This window comes from Anabrus simplex, chromosome 4 (genome assembly GCF_040414725.1).
Source record: "Anabrus simplex isolate iqAnaSimp1 chromosome 4, ASM4041472v1, whole genome shotgun sequence".
Taxonomy (NCBI): Eukaryota; Metazoa; Arthropoda; class Insecta; order Orthoptera; family Tettigoniidae; genus Anabrus; species Anabrus simplex.
Genome location: NC_090268.1, coordinates 139777741 through 139795957, shown reverse-complemented (window position 1 = coordinate 139795957; position 18217 = coordinate 139777741). Strand labels below are relative to the sequence as shown.

General features: G+C 38.2%; 1 protein-coding gene across 2 annotated transcripts in view; it reads right to left on the bottom strand.

The window, feature by feature from the left end:
• Nucleotides 1-1761: 1761 nt before the first annotated feature.
• Nucleotides 1762-18217, bottom strand: part of LOC136872505 (unconventional prefoldin RPB5 interactor 1) — a 72935-nt gene continuing 56479 nt past the window's right edge. For both annotated transcript variants that reach the window (XM_067146313.2, XM_068227194.1), the window contains exons 5-6: nucleotides 13727-14312; nucleotides 1762-1953 (exon numbers count right to left, since the gene is read on the bottom strand). In XM_067146313.2, coding sequence (XP_067002414.2) covers nucleotides 1846-1953; nucleotides 13727-14312 — 694 coding nt within the window. In that variant the 3' untranslated portion in view covers nucleotides 1762-1845. The remainder of the gene's footprint in view (nucleotides 1954-13726; nucleotides 14313-18217) is intronic.

Here is an 18217-nt window from a genome sequence, read left to right as displayed (position 1 = left end):
GTTGACATGGCTCTCATACCGTATAAGCCGCTTACGTTAGTGCAGACGCCGAGCGGTAGTTGGTGTAGCGGTAAGAGCTCGGACTAGTAATTCGATGGTAGTGGGTTTGACCCCCGGTGCAGAGACTGGTTTTTTCAATTTTTATATTATTCATTTATTTTAATTTATTTTATTTATTTATTTATATGCAAAAGGCATATAGGACGTCATTTTTTAATGAGCGCATAATTGTAGAACATTTGGAGTTGCAAACTTCCCGACGTGTTCAAACAGAAATTCTTCTTTTTTTCTCCTTTATTGGCTATCTCCTCTCTTTGGGGAATGCGCCATAAACATGAATAGTCGTTTCACTGTAAGATTTGTTTTCACCTGACAAGTGAAGATTGCTCCTGTCTGCTGTACACAAACAATAGATTCTTGGTGCAGGTAGAAAAAAGTCTGACAATGAAATCCCAATTTTTTACCTTTTCTATGCCTTTTGCGTATAAATAAATAAATAAATAAATAAATAAATAAAATGAATTATTCACCTCTTTGATTAATTGGAAAATAAATAATATAAAAGTTGAGAGGAAAAAAAGACAGTCTCCACACGGGGAGTTGAACCCACGACCATCGAATTACAAGTCCGAGCTCTTACCACTACACCAACAACTGCTCGACGTGTGCACTAATGTAAGTGGCTTATACGGTGCGAGAGCTGCGTCAACATTTTTATTTTCTATACGTTTGGCCATCTGGAGTTCCCACTTTGGGTTCTTTCATTTCTAGCCAAGCCCTGTGTGTTCTATAAATTTGAGCGAAATTGGTGGTGACGAGTAGGGAATGTCCCCTTGTCAGTAAGCTGCTGATACTGTAGTCTTCATTTCCTGAAAGGCATGGTTTATTCATAACTACCTTATTATGTCAACACCGGATGATGACCAATGCTCATGAGTGTACAGCGCACATTTAAAGCAAACTTGCTTTGCGAGGTCATAGTGGCGTTACTAGCACTATTCTTCGTCGACTAGCACGGAAATTTGAATAGGTAACACACCTCCCAAATTTCGTTTATCTAGCACAACTCTTTCTTAGTGAGAGGATTTCATTTTCCACCAGTGTAAGTGCAAACGGATGATATCATGTACCTCAGTTATTTTAATTAATCCAGATTATTACTCCATATTGTATACGTAACGGATTCCCTAGTCTACTTAGTCTACTGCCAATGAAGAGGATCACTTCAATGGAGTTTTCTTTATTGATCAATATTTTTATCCTTAACCTTCGAGAATTTAGAACATTTCTCTCAATAATTTCCCAGGGTTTGATGTTAAAAATTAATTTACACTTTCACAGAATCTTTTAAGCCCACAAAATCTCATCACCTAGAAAAAAATCCACTGGGAATTGCACACACATGCTGTTTTGCTCCAATTAGTATAGAGTTTTTATATGTATATTTCACTATTGTTTAGGTCATAAACATTCAATATCAGTATACAATAATTTTTATATTAAGAATCTGTTTGTTGGGAAGAAAGCAAAGATTATTTAATTCCAGGTGGGAAATGTGAAATAGGAATAGGGAACTATTTCAAGTACCTAAGATGTTGTATACGTTTCCCACACTCTTGAAAAACTGCACTCCTCCTTTTGGTACCAATTCAGTTAATCGATGTTCTACCTTGTACTGTGTAAAATGCACAAATTTTGTAATTAGTAACTTCAAATATATCCTACAGGGTAACCAGCCAACAGGAAAAATAAAGCTCAGAATACTGTAAAAGATATTTATTACTTCATATTTTCTAAGGATACACATGTAATAATTCAAATTTCTTCAGTTCACTGATGTGGATGCTACCTCTTGTTTTTCCTTGCTGCTCGGAATCGACTAATGGGACGCTCTGTAGAAGAATCATTCTGTTCTATATTCTCAGGATTATGCTCCAGAACTGCGGATGACACCTTAAATTGGACAGCAATGAAAAGTACAGATTAAAACAAAACTAATTTTAAAATGCCATTTCTATGAGTGGAAATGCTAACAAGTGCACCAAATAAAACAATTATAAGATAAATTATGCCTTATAAACTTCAAGTGAGAAACGAAAGACACAGATGAAATGCAGAAGACTCTTAAAACTTTGGTAGGGTCATGGAGATGAACAAGTTTGAGCAGCAAACCTATGAGTTGCCCGCCAATAGAACATTGGAATAAAATCCCATTATTGTTTAATTTTTTATATCTGTCATTCTCACATATCAGGAGTGATCCCCAATCTTGCATATGTTTTGTGCAATACTGCTTTTATAATATGGTAATTGGTAGGTGTGTGAGTCTCTTGATTCTCAGGATGGCAGCAGTAATTTAATTCCTGTTCAATGTGTGGTGAATAAAAAAAAAAAAAGGTAAGTCATGTTCCTGGTTCAGATTTCACATAAAACTGCAAGTTGCCTTTTACTTTTCCTTACAATATTCAATAAGATCTCTAAGCTATGTCAGCCAGCAAATCTGAATAACTATTAAGAGGTCTGACTAGGGCATTTGTTGGTATTGTAATACACATAATGATGTTTTAAGAGTCATAAGTACCTTCTTTCTTTCTGTATTCTCAAACCAAATATTAGTTGGCAACAATTCTCCTCCTCTATTGATCATTTCCTCACATGAGCCTGCTCGTACGTTTTCTCTGATCTGTCTCTGTATTGTAGCGTAGGTTGTCTTCTAATTTACGTCCTAAGTTGGTACAGGTATTTACTTGTTTAAGTGGTACATTATTGATTCTAATATTGACTGCAATACGTTGGTGGTTGCATGCCATAATTTCAGTCTTCTTTGTATTAATTTTCATGTTATACTTCTCTCTCAAGATCTTGTTCATTCTTGCTAATGCTTTTTGTACTTTCTCTTCATTCTCCTCAATGACAGTTATGTTATCAGCAAACCTTATACGAGTATTATTGATTTGTATCATTCCTTCCATTACATTAACAATAAAACTACTGTGCCTGTAGAAACAGCCAATTAATTGGTCTCTTCTTTTCCTTTCTGTTGGTAGCAGTTTTTTTTAAATACTTATTCTTCTAATAATTTATTCATTTGCGAGCTTTGCTGTCCTTGAGATCTTTTCCAAACCTCTCCAGCACTACATCTCAAATATCTCTTATTGCATGCACCAACAATCCACCTGAATTTCAGCCCCAGAAAATTAAAATGATGGTGAGAAAGAAGGAATGTAGATAAGAGATACTAGAAGATCCACCCAAAAGTCATTAGAATGTGAAAAATATGAGTTTCATTCTGGACATGACCAACACACAATTTTTTTTTTTTTTTTTTTAAATATTCTGACTAAAGTACACACAAAAGGCTTATTTATTTATAAGTATGTGTATTCTCCCAGGATAACATATGAGTAACAACACAGTAAAGGTTTCCACCTATTCAATACAAAATATATTCACAATATTTTAAAATTACATGGAACTAGTTTCGACCCATCTAGGGGTCATCATCAGCCACATCAAAGCAAAGATCACTCTTGACGAAATCCTAAGAACATGTTAATTTTAACAGTAAGATTATTATGTAATAACAAGTGAATGTGGTAAATGAAAAGAGATGTTAGTATGGGACAGGTATATTCCTTGTATATTTATTAGCTATTACTCACCTGTCCCATACTAACATCTCTTTTCATTTACCACATTCACTTGTTATTCCATAATAATCTTACTGTTAAAATTAACATGTTCTTAGGATTTCGTCAAGAGTGATCTTTGCTTTGATGTGGCTGATGATGACCCCTAGATGGGTCGAAACTAGTTCCATGTTATTTTAAAATATTGTGAATATATTTTGTATTGAATAGGTGGAAACCTTTACTGTGTTGTTATATGTTATTCTCAGTTCAATACGGACCAACAACATGAAATTTATAACCCTTAATTCTCCCAGGATTGTAATATACTAAGGGAAATTGAATCAAGGTCGGCGGCGGCGGCAGTTACTCGTTTCCAAGTTTACAGATTTTCTGGCTAATAGCTCATTTCAATTAACAGCAGTTTGTGTTTAAACTTCTGGTGACTGTACAGGCCAATTCTTGCGTAGAACATATGTCCACACATCGCGCAGCTGAGGGACGGGGGAGATCTTGGCTGGGTTTGGCGAAGTTTGTGTTCCTGTTGCTTGATATCTTCATGTCTGCAGCGTTCTTGTTGGAAGTGTTGAACTGAGGCACAGACACTTTGCTGCCAAGGTAAACGGTCCTTGGCAAGCATTTCCCAGGTTTGTGGGTTTATTTCTACCACCTTTAAGGTTTGTTTCGGGTAGTCTTTGAAATGTCTCAGGGGGGCACTCCGTGGTCTTAAACCGGAGTCAAGTTCACCATAGATGATCTGGCACGGTAGTCTGGTGTCATTCATACGGCGCACATGTCCTGCCCATCTGAGGCGAAGGCCAACGACCAGTGCTCCTACACTCTTAGCACATGCTTTCTCAAGAACTTCAACATTAGAGACATAGTTTTCCCACTTGATGTTCATGATGGAGAGTATTTTTGCTGGTGAGAGCTCTCCAGCTTTTTGATGTCACGGCGATATAAGATCCACGTTTCACAGCCATAGAGAATTGTAGAGATGACTACGGCCTGGTACACCATTAGTTTTGTGTGAATTGTAAGGATTTTATTCCTGAAGACTCTGTGTGATACTCGGCCAAAGGCCACATGGGCAGCACAGAGCCTGTTTTCCACATCCGGTTTTGTTCTGAAGTACAGCTCTTGGACAAGATACTCCTATGATAAGTGAAGTGGTCAACTTGTTCTAATTTGGTGTTTGAGATGGTAATGTTAAATTCTGGAATGTTAGTCCCAGGTGCACGCTGAGCAAGTACCTTGGATTTTTGGCACTGATGGTGAGGCCAAAAAGGTCATATGCATCCTTGAAACTGTTGACTGACTGTTGCAGTTCCTCAGGTATAAGAGCCGGTGATGTGGTATCATCAGCATACTGCGTTTCAGTTACTCTAGTAACAATGGTATGTCTTCGCAATTGAAGTATGGGCAAGTTGAAGAGGCCACCATCAAAACGGTATTTTAATCTCTACGCCGAGGTTGTCTGTTGTTTCATAAAGCATGGCCGCCAGAACAAGGCAAAAGGAGTTGGAGCAAGTATGCAACCCTGCTTCAATCCATGTGTGATTGGGAATGGTTCGGAGAAGTTTTTTTGATGGAGAATCTGTCCAGTCATACCACCAAGAAGTGTTTGCACCAGGCCCACAAAATGCTTAGGACAACCAAAGCGTCTCAGAACTGCCCACATAGCGAGTCTTGGAACACTATCGAAGGCCTTTTCCAGGTCATAAAACACAAAATAGAGAGGCTTCTGTTAATTCTCTGCATTTCTCTTGCAATTGCCTTACATAAAAGATCATGTCAACAGTACCTCTGGAGGCTCGGAAACTACATTGAGACTTGCAGGCGGCTAAGCAGGATCCTTGCAAAAAGTTTACCTACAATAGATAACAGAGAAATGCCACGATAGTTGTCACATATACTACAGTCACCTTTCTTGAAAATAGTACTGATATTGGCATTTTTGAGATCGCTGGGTACTTTTCGGATTCCCAAATTGAGAGGATGAGTGTAAAGGGCCTTGTCTTCTGGGGTAAGCCTCCACCTTGAATTAGTTCCAGAGGGATGTTGTCTGATCCAGGTGCTTTCCTAGGTTTCAGCCTATCAAGTGTCACACACAATTTCTGATACGTTGGTGGCATCGTCATCCATGGTTGAGGAGGGAGTTGTGGCACGTCCCCGTAGAAAGTCATCAGCAACAGTGGAGCTTCGGTTTAAAAGAGTGGAGAAGTGTTCCTTTCAACCCTCCAGGATGTCTCTACCATCGGTAAGGGTGTTAGCACCATCAACTGTTTTCAGAGTTTCAACTGAAGAGCAAAATGGGCCGTAGATCTCTTATTCACGCGTAGAAGTTCCGCAGGTCTCTGGCATCAGGTAGTCTTTGGAGTTCTAGAGCCTTCCCCTACTACCAGTTGTTCATGAACAATTCTCCTCCTCCACTGATCATTTCCTCATATGAGCCTGCTCGTACATGTTCTCCGGTCTGTCTCTGTATTGTAGTCTAGGTTGTATTCTAATTTACTTCCGAAGTTGGTACAGGTATTTACCTGTTTGAGTGGTACAACTGCATCAAGGTACAGGTAAGCTAATGCAGTGAGCTTGTATTCTCTAGAAAAGAGGACAACTCTGAGATGAAACCATCTTTACTGCCCCGGTGAGAATAATTGCTGGTACAAACATGAGGGAACAACAGCAGGAGGGTATCTACTCAGGGGTGGGATCATGTGAGATGAATGAAGGATATGTTATTTAGGAGAATAATGGACTTGGTTACAGAGGGTAAGAGAAGCAAAATGGGTCCAAGGTGATAAAGGTTAGTCAGTTTTTAATGATTTAATGATTAGAGGTGTGGAACTAAATGAGGCCACAAAGCTAGTTGCTAACAGAGGATTGTGGAGACACTTATTTAATTCACAGAGGCTTGAGAACTGAAAGGCATAACAATCTATAACGAAGAAGATGATGAGATGGTTACTCACCCACGTCTGTCCTAGTATCATCCAGCTCAGTGACGAACATTGCACTTCTATTACACACCGAGCAAGAAATCCTGTTCCTATGAACCTTAATTCCACCCATGAAGATCTTTCATACTCAACAGTGCTCCACATTTAACTGGCTGCAACACCTCTTCACTACCTCGCCTGTTGGCTCGCCGTACATCACATGACCTTCACAGCACCTGTTTTTCATTAGACATCATCTATATGCCAGAAACTTCTGGCATGTTCTTACTACTTTCTACATCGGTATATATAGTACAGTCATATCACCTAAACTTCGTTCAGCATCATCTTAGTGGTTTGCGAGGTCAGAAATAACAGTATGCCGGTTGAAGGTGATGCAGGATCATTACAGAAAAGGTGGGCAGGGGTACTGCTGATGATGGTAGAGTCCATTATTTCAAAAAGAAAATATTTTCTGTGAACTCCGTAATTAAACTTGATGCTAGCGAGTGCCTGTAGAGGCAGCCAATTAATTGGTCTCTTCTTTTCCTTTCTGTTGGTAGTAGTTTCTTTTATACCTATTCTTTTAAGAATTTATTCATTTGCGAGCTTTGCTGTCCTTGAGATTTTTTCCATTCCCCTCCAGCACTACATCTCAAATGTCTCCAGATGTCTCTTATCACATGCACCAATAATCCACCTGAGTATCAGCCCCAGAAAATGAAAATGATGGTGAGAAAGAAGGAATGTAGATAAGAGATATACTAGAAGATCCACCCAAAAGTCACTAGAATGTGAAAAATAGGAGTCCAGTCTCCCAATTGTGCCTTAAATATGAACTTGTTGGACGGCTTGGGCACTTTGGCAATTCGGGAGGGGGGAACTGACTAGAAAATAATGTTTACAAGTGCAGTCCTTTCAAGTTCAAACTTTGTTTTAGCAAATAGGTCAAACAGAAACAAGGAAAAACTGTGTTGTTTTCCATTTCTGCATGGTTTCACAGCATCCCACATTGGGTCTTGATCGAGTCTGTCAAAAAACTTTTATTAACAAATTGTTAATGTTGAATGTTTTGCTAGATGGAATAAACTTTCAGTGGGACGTTAGGTCCAAGAGTGCTACAAATAGTGAAAGCCTGAGAACTGTTTATTCTATTATTTAATTAAGAACATGTACAGAGTTGAATTATGACATCTCATGAAGGTGAAATTGTTTTGAACTGTGGAATCTTATCTTAGGGTCTCACAATTAAGTCTTGCGAATGGTAGAATAATAAGCTCTCGTCTATAATGATTATTGGACTTACACCCCCCCCCCCCCAATCCTTTCTTCTTCAGGCTTCACCCCCCACCCTATATTTTTACGGTTTAGTTGTAAGAATTTAGGCTTAGGTTCCTATCATCTTATGTGCGCTGGTTCCGAGAAATTAAATATTGTATATATCTTAAAATAATATTCTCCCTTCAGGGCCTAGATTGCAAGATAGCTTTATTGTTGCTAATCCTGTTGCTTCACTACCTATGGAGAGTGAACTCTTGTTATACTATATTGTTTCAACAGGATTTATTATAAGTAAGATTCTATTAAAATAAAATTTATTGTAGCCACCTATTCAATTCAATGTTTATATATTAAAACAAATCAAGTTTATTGTATGGTCAACCTTTTCAATAAATTACGTTCTTAAGAATGCTTAAGATTTATACATTGCAATCAATTGGGACATGTTTTGCCCTTATTGTGGGCATCCTCAGCCAAATCCTTTTCCCCAAAATCACAGATCGTCGGGATCCCAATATTCTCATCTATATATTTAAAATTTTTATGAAAACTAAAGTCAGTCAGTCCAGCCATTCTATCTGGTCGATTTCCTTCACTTTTTTAAAACTAAAAGGTATTCATGCACAGATTTGTCATCGGGTACTATAAATCACTTAACTTCTGCCTTCCTCAAATTATTTGATTTTTTCAATTTTTTGTCTCTTTGAAGCAATCATATCTTTGGTTATAATTGAGGTACGGAGTTCATTTGGTCTAAGAACACTCAGTGGATCAATCCCTTTCATTTCAGCTCTTAACTATTCAGATTGGTTGATTCTGAGGAAAGTTATGAGTGCACATTCAATTTGACATCTCATTTCTTCAACATTTTTTCTCATTGAAGCAATCATACATTTTATTCTAATTGAGGTACGCAGTTCGTGTTGGTCTAAAAACACTCAGTGGATCAAGCGCTTTCTTTTTGGGTAATAACTGCTTAACTTGGTAGATTCTGAGAAAAGTTATGAGTACATTTGTCTCCATGACAAAGATCTTTGAAGGACTTTTTAACAGTTTGGTGCGTACTGTTGTTCCAAGGAACGTTTAATTAAATTTCTTTGTGTGATTTATTTTCAAGTGTTTTGTTGACATAATACTACATTCTATTACCACAGCAGATCATGTGCTTTATTTCATTAACTCGAAACTTTGCAAATACATCCGTAAGGACAGTAACAAACAATACCATACTTTGTACATAGCGGGTGGAGCCAGCGGGGAAACTGCTAGTAATAAATTATCCTAATACTGAGTGTAAGAATATTTTGTGTTAACAAATACATTTTAGTCAAAACTGTACTAATAGTCAAAGCAAATTATGAAAATTATGTGACGCTCCTGAAACAGTCTTAAAACTGTTCACTGAATGTCTTTTGACATTTATTAACATTCTTCTTATAGTTAGGTACTGTTCTTTTTAAGAAAATATTCTTAAATGAGAAAAACTAAACACTTGGATACAAAAAAACCCCACACATAAGGGCACTTATGTGTAATCATAGGAAATGCAGAATTTAAACAGAAATTAATCAGGTGTTATCTAAAATACTAGTCTGACAACATCTAATCAATAGTATAAGAAGGGTGGGTTTGGATAGAACCTTTTAAAATATCTTAACTCATGGCACAATTTGTTTTCTAGGAATATGTCCTAATTTTTAGTAAAAAACATTAATACCTTCCATAATTGAACAAAAATTGAGCTGTATACATTCATACACTGGATTCATATTCAAGTAGGCCTCAATATTAATAGTACATTTAGTTGTCTGGTGACATAATTTATGCATGTACATAAACAATAATGGCCTTGAAAGCTTGAACCTTAATCTAAGAAGTGTTAGTATGATAGTGTAATGCTAGTCCAAAGTATTACCGTATATTCTAAATGATGTTGATTTTGTTGTTTAAGGAGCTTTGTTACTCTTGATAAGTGGTAGAATGAGATCAAATTCCAAGATGCAGATGAAATTAGTCTTGCCACAGTGCTGATGGTGGTCAAATGGGAGACTCACAGAAAACTTTCTTAAAGGTGGAAGAATGAAAATTTCTTCGTAGGAAATAAGCATTGAGTATGTCTCCTCTTGTCTTGCTTGGCAAGATAGTATCACCCGTGTCACTGGCAGTCAATAAGACCAGTGACATGGGCCAAGTAACAAAGCTCCGTAAACAACAAAATCAACATAATTTAGAATATAATGCTTCAGACTAGCATTACACTATCGAACTAACACTTCTTATTACGAGCTTAAGGATCAAGATTTCAAGGCCATTATTGTTTACATGCATAAATTATCCCACCAGACAACTAAATATACTATTAATATTGTGGCCTAATTGAATATGAATCCAGTGTATGAATGTATACAGCTCCAAAAAAATTTTTTTTGCTAGTGGCTTTACGTCGCACTGACACAGATAGGTCTTATGGCGACGATGGGATAGGCCTAGGATGGTTGCCTAGTTGTACTTCCTCTTAAAACAATAATCACCACCACCACCTAGGAGTTGAAAGCGGTCGTGAACTTAATTAAGGTACAGCCCCAGCATTTGCCTGGTGTGACAATGGTTAACAACGGAAAACCACCTTCGAACCCACTACCTCCCGGATGCAAGCTCACAGTCGCGCGCCCCTAACCGCACAAGTTTTTTTTTGTATTATGCATGGTGTTAATGTTTTTTACTACAAATAGGACATATTCCTATTCTCCGGACCACCTTTTGAGCAGACTAAAGCGGAAGTGAGTGTATAGACCAGGGGTGGCGCGGGCGACAGGGGCAGCGCCTTCGGTGTTGTCACACGATAGGTGAGGGGCAAGAGGGGTGCGCTCCTCAGAGCGAGTTTTGGCAATGGTGCAGTCTATGCGGAGCTGCCATACTTACTCACTCAGTGGATGTCCTGAACACGTGAGTGCAGTTTCAATCACAGTCTGTTTAAAAAATCAGTGAGAGAATGTTATCAATGTGCTTCGCTTTTACAAAAACAGTGTATGTGCGTACTGTGTGCTAATTCATAATTCTTGTAGTCTCTTGTACGTTTGTAGGTTTCTTCTTACTCGTTATTGGATATAATTGTGCAATGGATCCGAACAAAAATTCACCAGACTGTTATCAGTTGAAGAATAAAACGCAAGATTTTTACTTCTGGCGAGAGAAATATGATTCTGTCTGTTTATAAGCATTTCCGAGCGAATAGTATTGACGGCGGGATTAGTTTACCTCGTGTGCTGACCCCGGTTCTGATTTCGACTTGGGTGTGCAGCCACTCGATAGTGACACAGATTAATTACTGCGGCACAAGATAAGCTGACGCTGAAACCTCCTGCATGATGATAATAATAATAATAATAATAATAATATGTAATAATATTTTTATAAAAATATATTTGTAATAACAAATTTATTGAAATTGTACTGGACAAAGCGGAGGTGGGACAGGTTTTTGCTGGATCCACAACTTCATCTGTCAGTTCCAAGTTAATCCCAGTACGAGTAGGCCCATATATAATCCTCACTTCTCTCCCTTTTTCATAAATCACTCGTGAGTAGCAACTCATTTCAATCAGAAATCAGACCATATATTTAGATAATAATAGTGAATAATAAATAATAAAATATTATATATATATATTAATAATAATAATATGTAATAATATTTTTATAGTCCGCCTCTGTGGTGTAGTGGTTAGCATGATTAGCTGCCACCCCCGGAGGTCCGGGTTCGATTCCCGGCTCTGCCACGAAATTTGAAAAATGGTACGAGGGCTGGAACGGGGTCCACTCAGCCTCGGAGGTCAACTGAGTAGAGGGGGGTTCGATTCCCATCTCAGCCATCCTCGAAGAGGTTTTCCGTGGTTTCACACTTCTCCTCCAGGCAAATGCCGGGATGGTACCTCACTTAAGGCCACGGCCGCTTCCTTCCCTCTTCCTTGTCTGTCCCATCCAATCTTCCCATCTCTCCGCAAGGCCCCTGTTCAGCATAGCAGAAGAGGCCGCCTGGGCGAGGTACTGGTCATTCTCCCCTGTTGTATCCCCGATCCAAAGTCTGAAACTCCAGAACACTGCCCTTGATGCGGCAGAGGTGAGATCGCTCGCTGAGTCCGAGGGAAAAGCAAACCCTGGAGGGTAAACAGATTAAGAAGAATATTTTTATAAAAATATATTTGTAATAACTAATTTATTGAAATTGTGCTATGAAATTGTAGTTAGTACATTAAAATTGTGAAAGCCTCCGTGGCTCAGGTGGCAGCGCGTCGGCCTCTCAACGCTGGGTTCCGTGGTTCAAATCCCGGTCACTCCATGTGAGATTTGTGCTGGACAAAACGGAGGCAGGACAGGTTTTTCTCCGGGTACTCTGGTTTTCCCTGTCATCTTTCATTCCAGCATCGCTCTCCAGTATCATTTAATTTTATCCTCCCCAGAGGAGTGAAACAGGCTTCGGCAGCCAGCTCAATTCCTGTCCTCGCCGCAAGATGGGGCTTCATTTATTCCATCCCTGGCCCTGTCATTGACTGGAAAACAGACTGTAGGTTTTCATATTTAAAATGTAATTCAGTAAATTAATTGTTTGAAGATGTAAGCCGTTAAAAAACTGTATGGGATTCTAACACGCATACGTTAATGTACTAATTATTTTAAGTTCATTCGACGTTCAATCCGTGAGCCGTGCTGTATTATAGTGGTGGAGTACAACTTTGAATCGCGCGCTGGCTCATTTGGCAACCACGGCGAGTGTGACGAGACAATGACGTCATTTCCGCTTTAGTCTGCTCAAAAGGTGGTCCGGAGAATAGAAAACATATTGTGCCATGAGTTAAGATATTTTGAAGGGGTTCAGCCAAACCCACCCTTCTCATACTATTGATTAGATGTTGTCAGACTACTATTTTAGATAACACCTGATTAACTTCTATCTAAATTCTGCATTTCCTATGATTATACATAAGTGCCCTTACATGGGTGTTTTATTTTTTGGGAGTGTATCCAAGTGTTTAAATTTTCTTATTTAAGAACGTTGTCTTAAAAAGAACAGTACCTAAATATAAGAAGAATTTTAATAAGTGTCAAAAGACATTCAATGAACAGTTTTAAGACTGTTTCAGGAGTGTCACTTAATTTTAATAATCTGCTTTGACTGTTAGTATAGTTTTGAGTAAAATGTGTTTGTTAACACATAGTATTCTTACAATCAGTATTAAGGTAATTTATGATGAGAATATTGGGATCCCGACGATCTGTGATTTTGGGGAAAAGGATTTAGTTGAGGATGCCCAAAATAAGAGCGAAACATGTCCCAATTGATTATAATATATAAATCTTAAGCATTCTTATGAATGTAATTTATTGAAAAGGTTGACCATATAATAAACTTTGTTTTAACTTAATAGGATTTATTATATCAATAAAAGGGAGAATTTTTCATGTTAAATCATTCCCTTGTTTCTTGGTAAAACACTACCCACTTTTCAGTGTTAAGTGCAGGGCAATTTCCTTTTACGTTTTCCCATATCATTAGCATAGCTGGGTTTTGTTTGTGCCAGTTTGCTTACAAGCTGATCATCCCATTTTCCCAGCCCCAGCGACCTAGTGTGCTCTTTGCTGTTCCTAAGCACACACTGGTAATTGCCTGCTTGACTCAGTTGGCAGATCTTCACAGCAGCACAGTAACATTATGATGAAAGTCTCGCAATAGGGGAGTCTGAGTATGTGAAAATATAACATAATCAATACTAATACTGTCTTCCTTTCAAATCGGTTGCACACATCTCAACTATTCTGAACCACATCATAAAGTTATAAGTAACAAACAACATAATATTAAGATCAATACATACTCACCGGAGGTGGTAAGATCACACTGTCAATCTCAGGTTCTAAATCTTCATCATCCATAAGAGAACTCATAACAGAACTGTCAGGTTCTTGAGTATATATTGTTGAAGGATCACTATTTTTAATTTTGAGAATAGATTTAGGACTTTTCAAAGAAATTTGGTCACTATTACTGTTCTTCTCTCCAATGCTCATAGATGTCAGATCTGGTGCTGACTGTGAGCCTGGAAGTTGTATGCTGGAATCAGATTTATCATTATCATTGGGATGAGAAGAGATTTCTTCAGGTGGTATATCAGCAAAGGATACACGTCTTCCTGAGCTGGAAGTTGGTATTTGATTCGATGTCTCTTCATTTTCTTCTGAATGATTGGTTGGAAATGAAACACGCCTACCCGCCGTTGTTGGTTTATTTGCAGCAGTTTCAGAGTTCTCTACAACAACTTTTCTGAGGATTTTTCCATATTCTGCTTGACTATCATTTCCAGTGACACTAACCATGTCATCCTCTGCATCATCGGAGAGACCACTGTCATCGTCGTCATCATCATCATCATCTTCATCCTCATCTTGATCATCATCACCATGCAGCCTAAAAATGAGATACATGAAATTATTCCAGACCATAACAATATGTTTCTGTTAGTATTCTAATCATACCATTGTATACCTATGTTGAATAATGGAATGGTAAAGTTAACTATATTAATATCCCTTCAGAAAGAAAAATTAATAAACTTAATACGGGCGTGAGAACCAAGCAGGATTGTCACTGGCTTCTCACCCAGTGGCCACGGTTTAAATACCAGTAATATGACTTAAATCTGCTACTCTGCTATACAATCTATCTTAATTTAATGAAAATAAAAGAAGGGCTACAGGACATAATAATGACTAGGAATCCTCTCAAGGCCAATGAAAGGAAAAATGGAGTGTAAACTTGGTTCAGTCCGCATTAGGAATGCTACTTTCCATCTGAACCAGCTGAGAGCCCCAGAATGAAGTTATCCAATTAATTCTCATCGGGATGCATCGCAGAGTTTGGTTTGTATTTTGGCTATTTACAACTGCAGTAACGCAAGGATCAGGCTTGAGTATTTTGGAAGATCTTCTAAAATTAATAGGGGAGTTTGTCAGGGAGACCTATGTTCTCTAAGCTATCCACATATTTGTTAAAGGATGTTTTGCAGACAATGGAATGGAATAATATTTATGGGATCAACATTGATGGTAAGAAACTCTCAAATCTGAGGTTCACTGATGACATAGTCTCTTTCTCACAGAGTCCCCTAGAACTTCAGAAGACGATAGAAGATCTAAATGAATACAGCAAGCAAGTTGGATTCATGATTAATGAAACAAAAACTAAGCTCATGAACTACAGCCTTGAAGAAGAAATTAAGATCAATGGTAACTATATTGATATCCCTTCACAGAAATGAATAAACTTCATAAGGGCGTGAAAGCCAAACAGCATTGTTTCTGGTCAATACATGCAAAAAATTTTAAATGCCAGTGATATGACTATTTTAAATTTGGTACTCAACTATACAGTCTATCTCAGCTGGTCACTAAGCTTTACCCTAAAAAATTATTTTCTCATGAGCATTAAAAGGGACACATTCAACGTGTGTGTGTACTGCCTGTTCTTGTATATAGTGCTCTGACTTGGTTTCTAACACACAGTAACAAACCGAGTGTCTGGAAAGAAGTTTGCTAGGAATTTCAAGTCAGGAAACCCCCCCCCCCGCCCCCCAACCAGATGTCCAGGAACGGGTTGTAGGACCAATTTGGATGAAAACTGCATATGACAGAGGAATTTGGAAGAAGCTAGGGGAGGCCTTCGCTGAAGGAAGGGACTGAATGGGCAAGAACAGAACAGAACAACTGCAGTGAATTGACTTACTGATTTACTTACTGAATAATCTAATTAAATATTAAAAGCTGGCCTTTTCTTTCCTTATAAGCGGCTAAAAGCCCTAAGAGCTAAGAACCAGCCATGCCAAATTTTTCCTATAGGTGACACAACAGCCATTATGCCGAGTTTAAAGCACAAGAGGTGCGAGTGCATCTGTCCTGGCCTTGGATGCAAGGCAAGCTTGTTAGTGAGTGCCTAGTGATAAATGAGGTTATGGGTTGTGTGTTAAATCACAAATTGTATTAAAGCTCAGTACACGTTTACTACTGCGTAGCATGAGTTTATTTATGACTAGCAGAAGTACCCGTTCTTCGTACGGGTTATCAGAAACTGGCTTTAGTTACACTATCAGTGTGACAGACTTCATTAGATATTTATATCACTGGTGGATTTACTTAAGTACATAGAAATTATCATTTTTGAAATGATAGTGTTAAGTATACTGCCATGAGATAGTACCACAAATATAAATATTATTGAATGTATTTGTTTGATTCAACATTTCGTAACTATTACAAATGATCAAGGAAATACGCGATGCATAAAAGAAACTACTATAATTATCGAGAATTCTAATTCTCAGGGCTTGTCGCTCATGTCGCACATCATATAATGAATCTGAGTATAAATGTTGAAATATTTTGTCAAGTTGTGTCAAGCTGACAGTTGTGTATATAGGTTGTTTTCATGGTTACAATGATCGTAAAAGTGGACCAAAATATCGGCACTAATAACACCAGTGATCCTACTACTCCATGATTTGATAGCAAATAGTTTAAACTATAGGTAACAGACTCCGAAAAATGCTGAAACCTAAGCCAGTACGTAAAAACGGAGGCCCGTCAGCATCCGCTGGCCGCAGTACAACGGAGATCTCCAGGAGTATTATTTTTATACTTCACTCACTTTCCATCCCCGCCCAAAGGAGTGCTATGAGCATCTTACACAACAGTTTATTTTTTCCAGATAGTAAGTCATATGTGTATCAATATCGGTTGGCAGCTATGCCCAAACGTAAATGCATAATCTCGCTGGTATAGAATCCTGGAGCTGACGTTGCCATGGTTACGGCCATTCGTTTCTTTATACGATTCCTAAATCAGAGGTAGTGTGGTTCCAATATCTCCATAACGGTTGGATTTAGGGCCTTAAAACATGGTTTTCGGGCCCGTAGGACTTACCAAGTTTTGTTCTTTGCATCAAGGGGCTTAAAATGAGCTTTGACTCGTCCTTGTACGACAAATTTGATTTCCCTATATTAGTCTATTATTTTTATATTTTTATATCTCCCCCGTCACCCCCCTCGAATTGTTTTGAAAATAAAATACAGCCCATGTTACTTACTGGCAATGTAACTTTCTGTAGGTGAAGTAATTTTTAAAATTGGTTCAGTAGTTTTTGAGTCTATCCATTACAAACAAATACACAAATTTTTCCTCTTTATAATATTAGTACAGATTCACATGAATTAACTCAGTCAGACCACCAAGTTCAAAAAAAGATTTCAAGAAAGATTCCTGGGTCTAAACATTCCAGGTCATACAACTAATTTCAGGCCATGAGAAATTGCGTACACAAGACGAATCTGCACACTCTAGAAGAAATAAAACAAAACGTCTGCCACGAAAATGACAGCATTTTGCAATGTGAACTAAAGTGAATGGTGTCAAATTTCTTAAGGGGTGTCAAAAATGTGAGCACAATGAAGGTGGGCAGTTTTAGCATCTCTTTTCATAATGTTGGTAAGTAACAATAGCTCATGATACTGTTGTATGGCTGCAGCACTGCTGCCGAACTCTGCTGACACGTGGTATCAACTGTCATTCTCGCCAAGGCAATAGTAAAAATACTGCATGGCTGGATCTTGGTCCCAATGCTCTCATTGTATATTTAAATTACCAGACCCATGTTCTGTGTATGCAAATACTACCTGATAATCCGTATTACACTGATGAATGTATGTGTAATCAATGTGGCTAAGTAATCTCTGGAGAGGGCTTCTGGTTTGTTAGGACATACTGAACTTTTAAAATTTACTGGTGTTTTCCCTGAGAGGTGTGAGTGGTATCTTGAGAATAAGCTACACTTCCTGGGGATTACTGCTGAAGCTAATGATTTATAGATTTGTTTTGTTTTTCAAATCATGGGTTACATTCAAAAAATTTAATTAATTAATTGTTTTTTTTAAACCATGGGTTGCATTCCTTCCCCTGCGAACCATGTGACCTTGCTGTGGTGGGGAGGCTTGCGTGTTCCAATGAAGCAGATAGCCGAGCCGCAGGTGCAACCATATCGGATGGGTATCTGTCGAAAGACAAGACTAACGAATGGTTCATAATTTATAAGATTTTTTTTTTTTTTGCTAGGGGCTTTACGTCGCACCGACACAGATAGGTCTTATGGCGACGATGGGATAGGAAAGGCCTAGGAGTTGGAAGGAAGCGGCCGTGGCCTTAATTAAGGTACAGCCCCAGCATTTGCCTGGTGTGAAAATGGGAAACCACGGAAAACCATCTTCAGAGCTGCCGATAGTGGGATTCGAACCTACTATCTCCCGGATGCAAGCTCAAATTTATAAG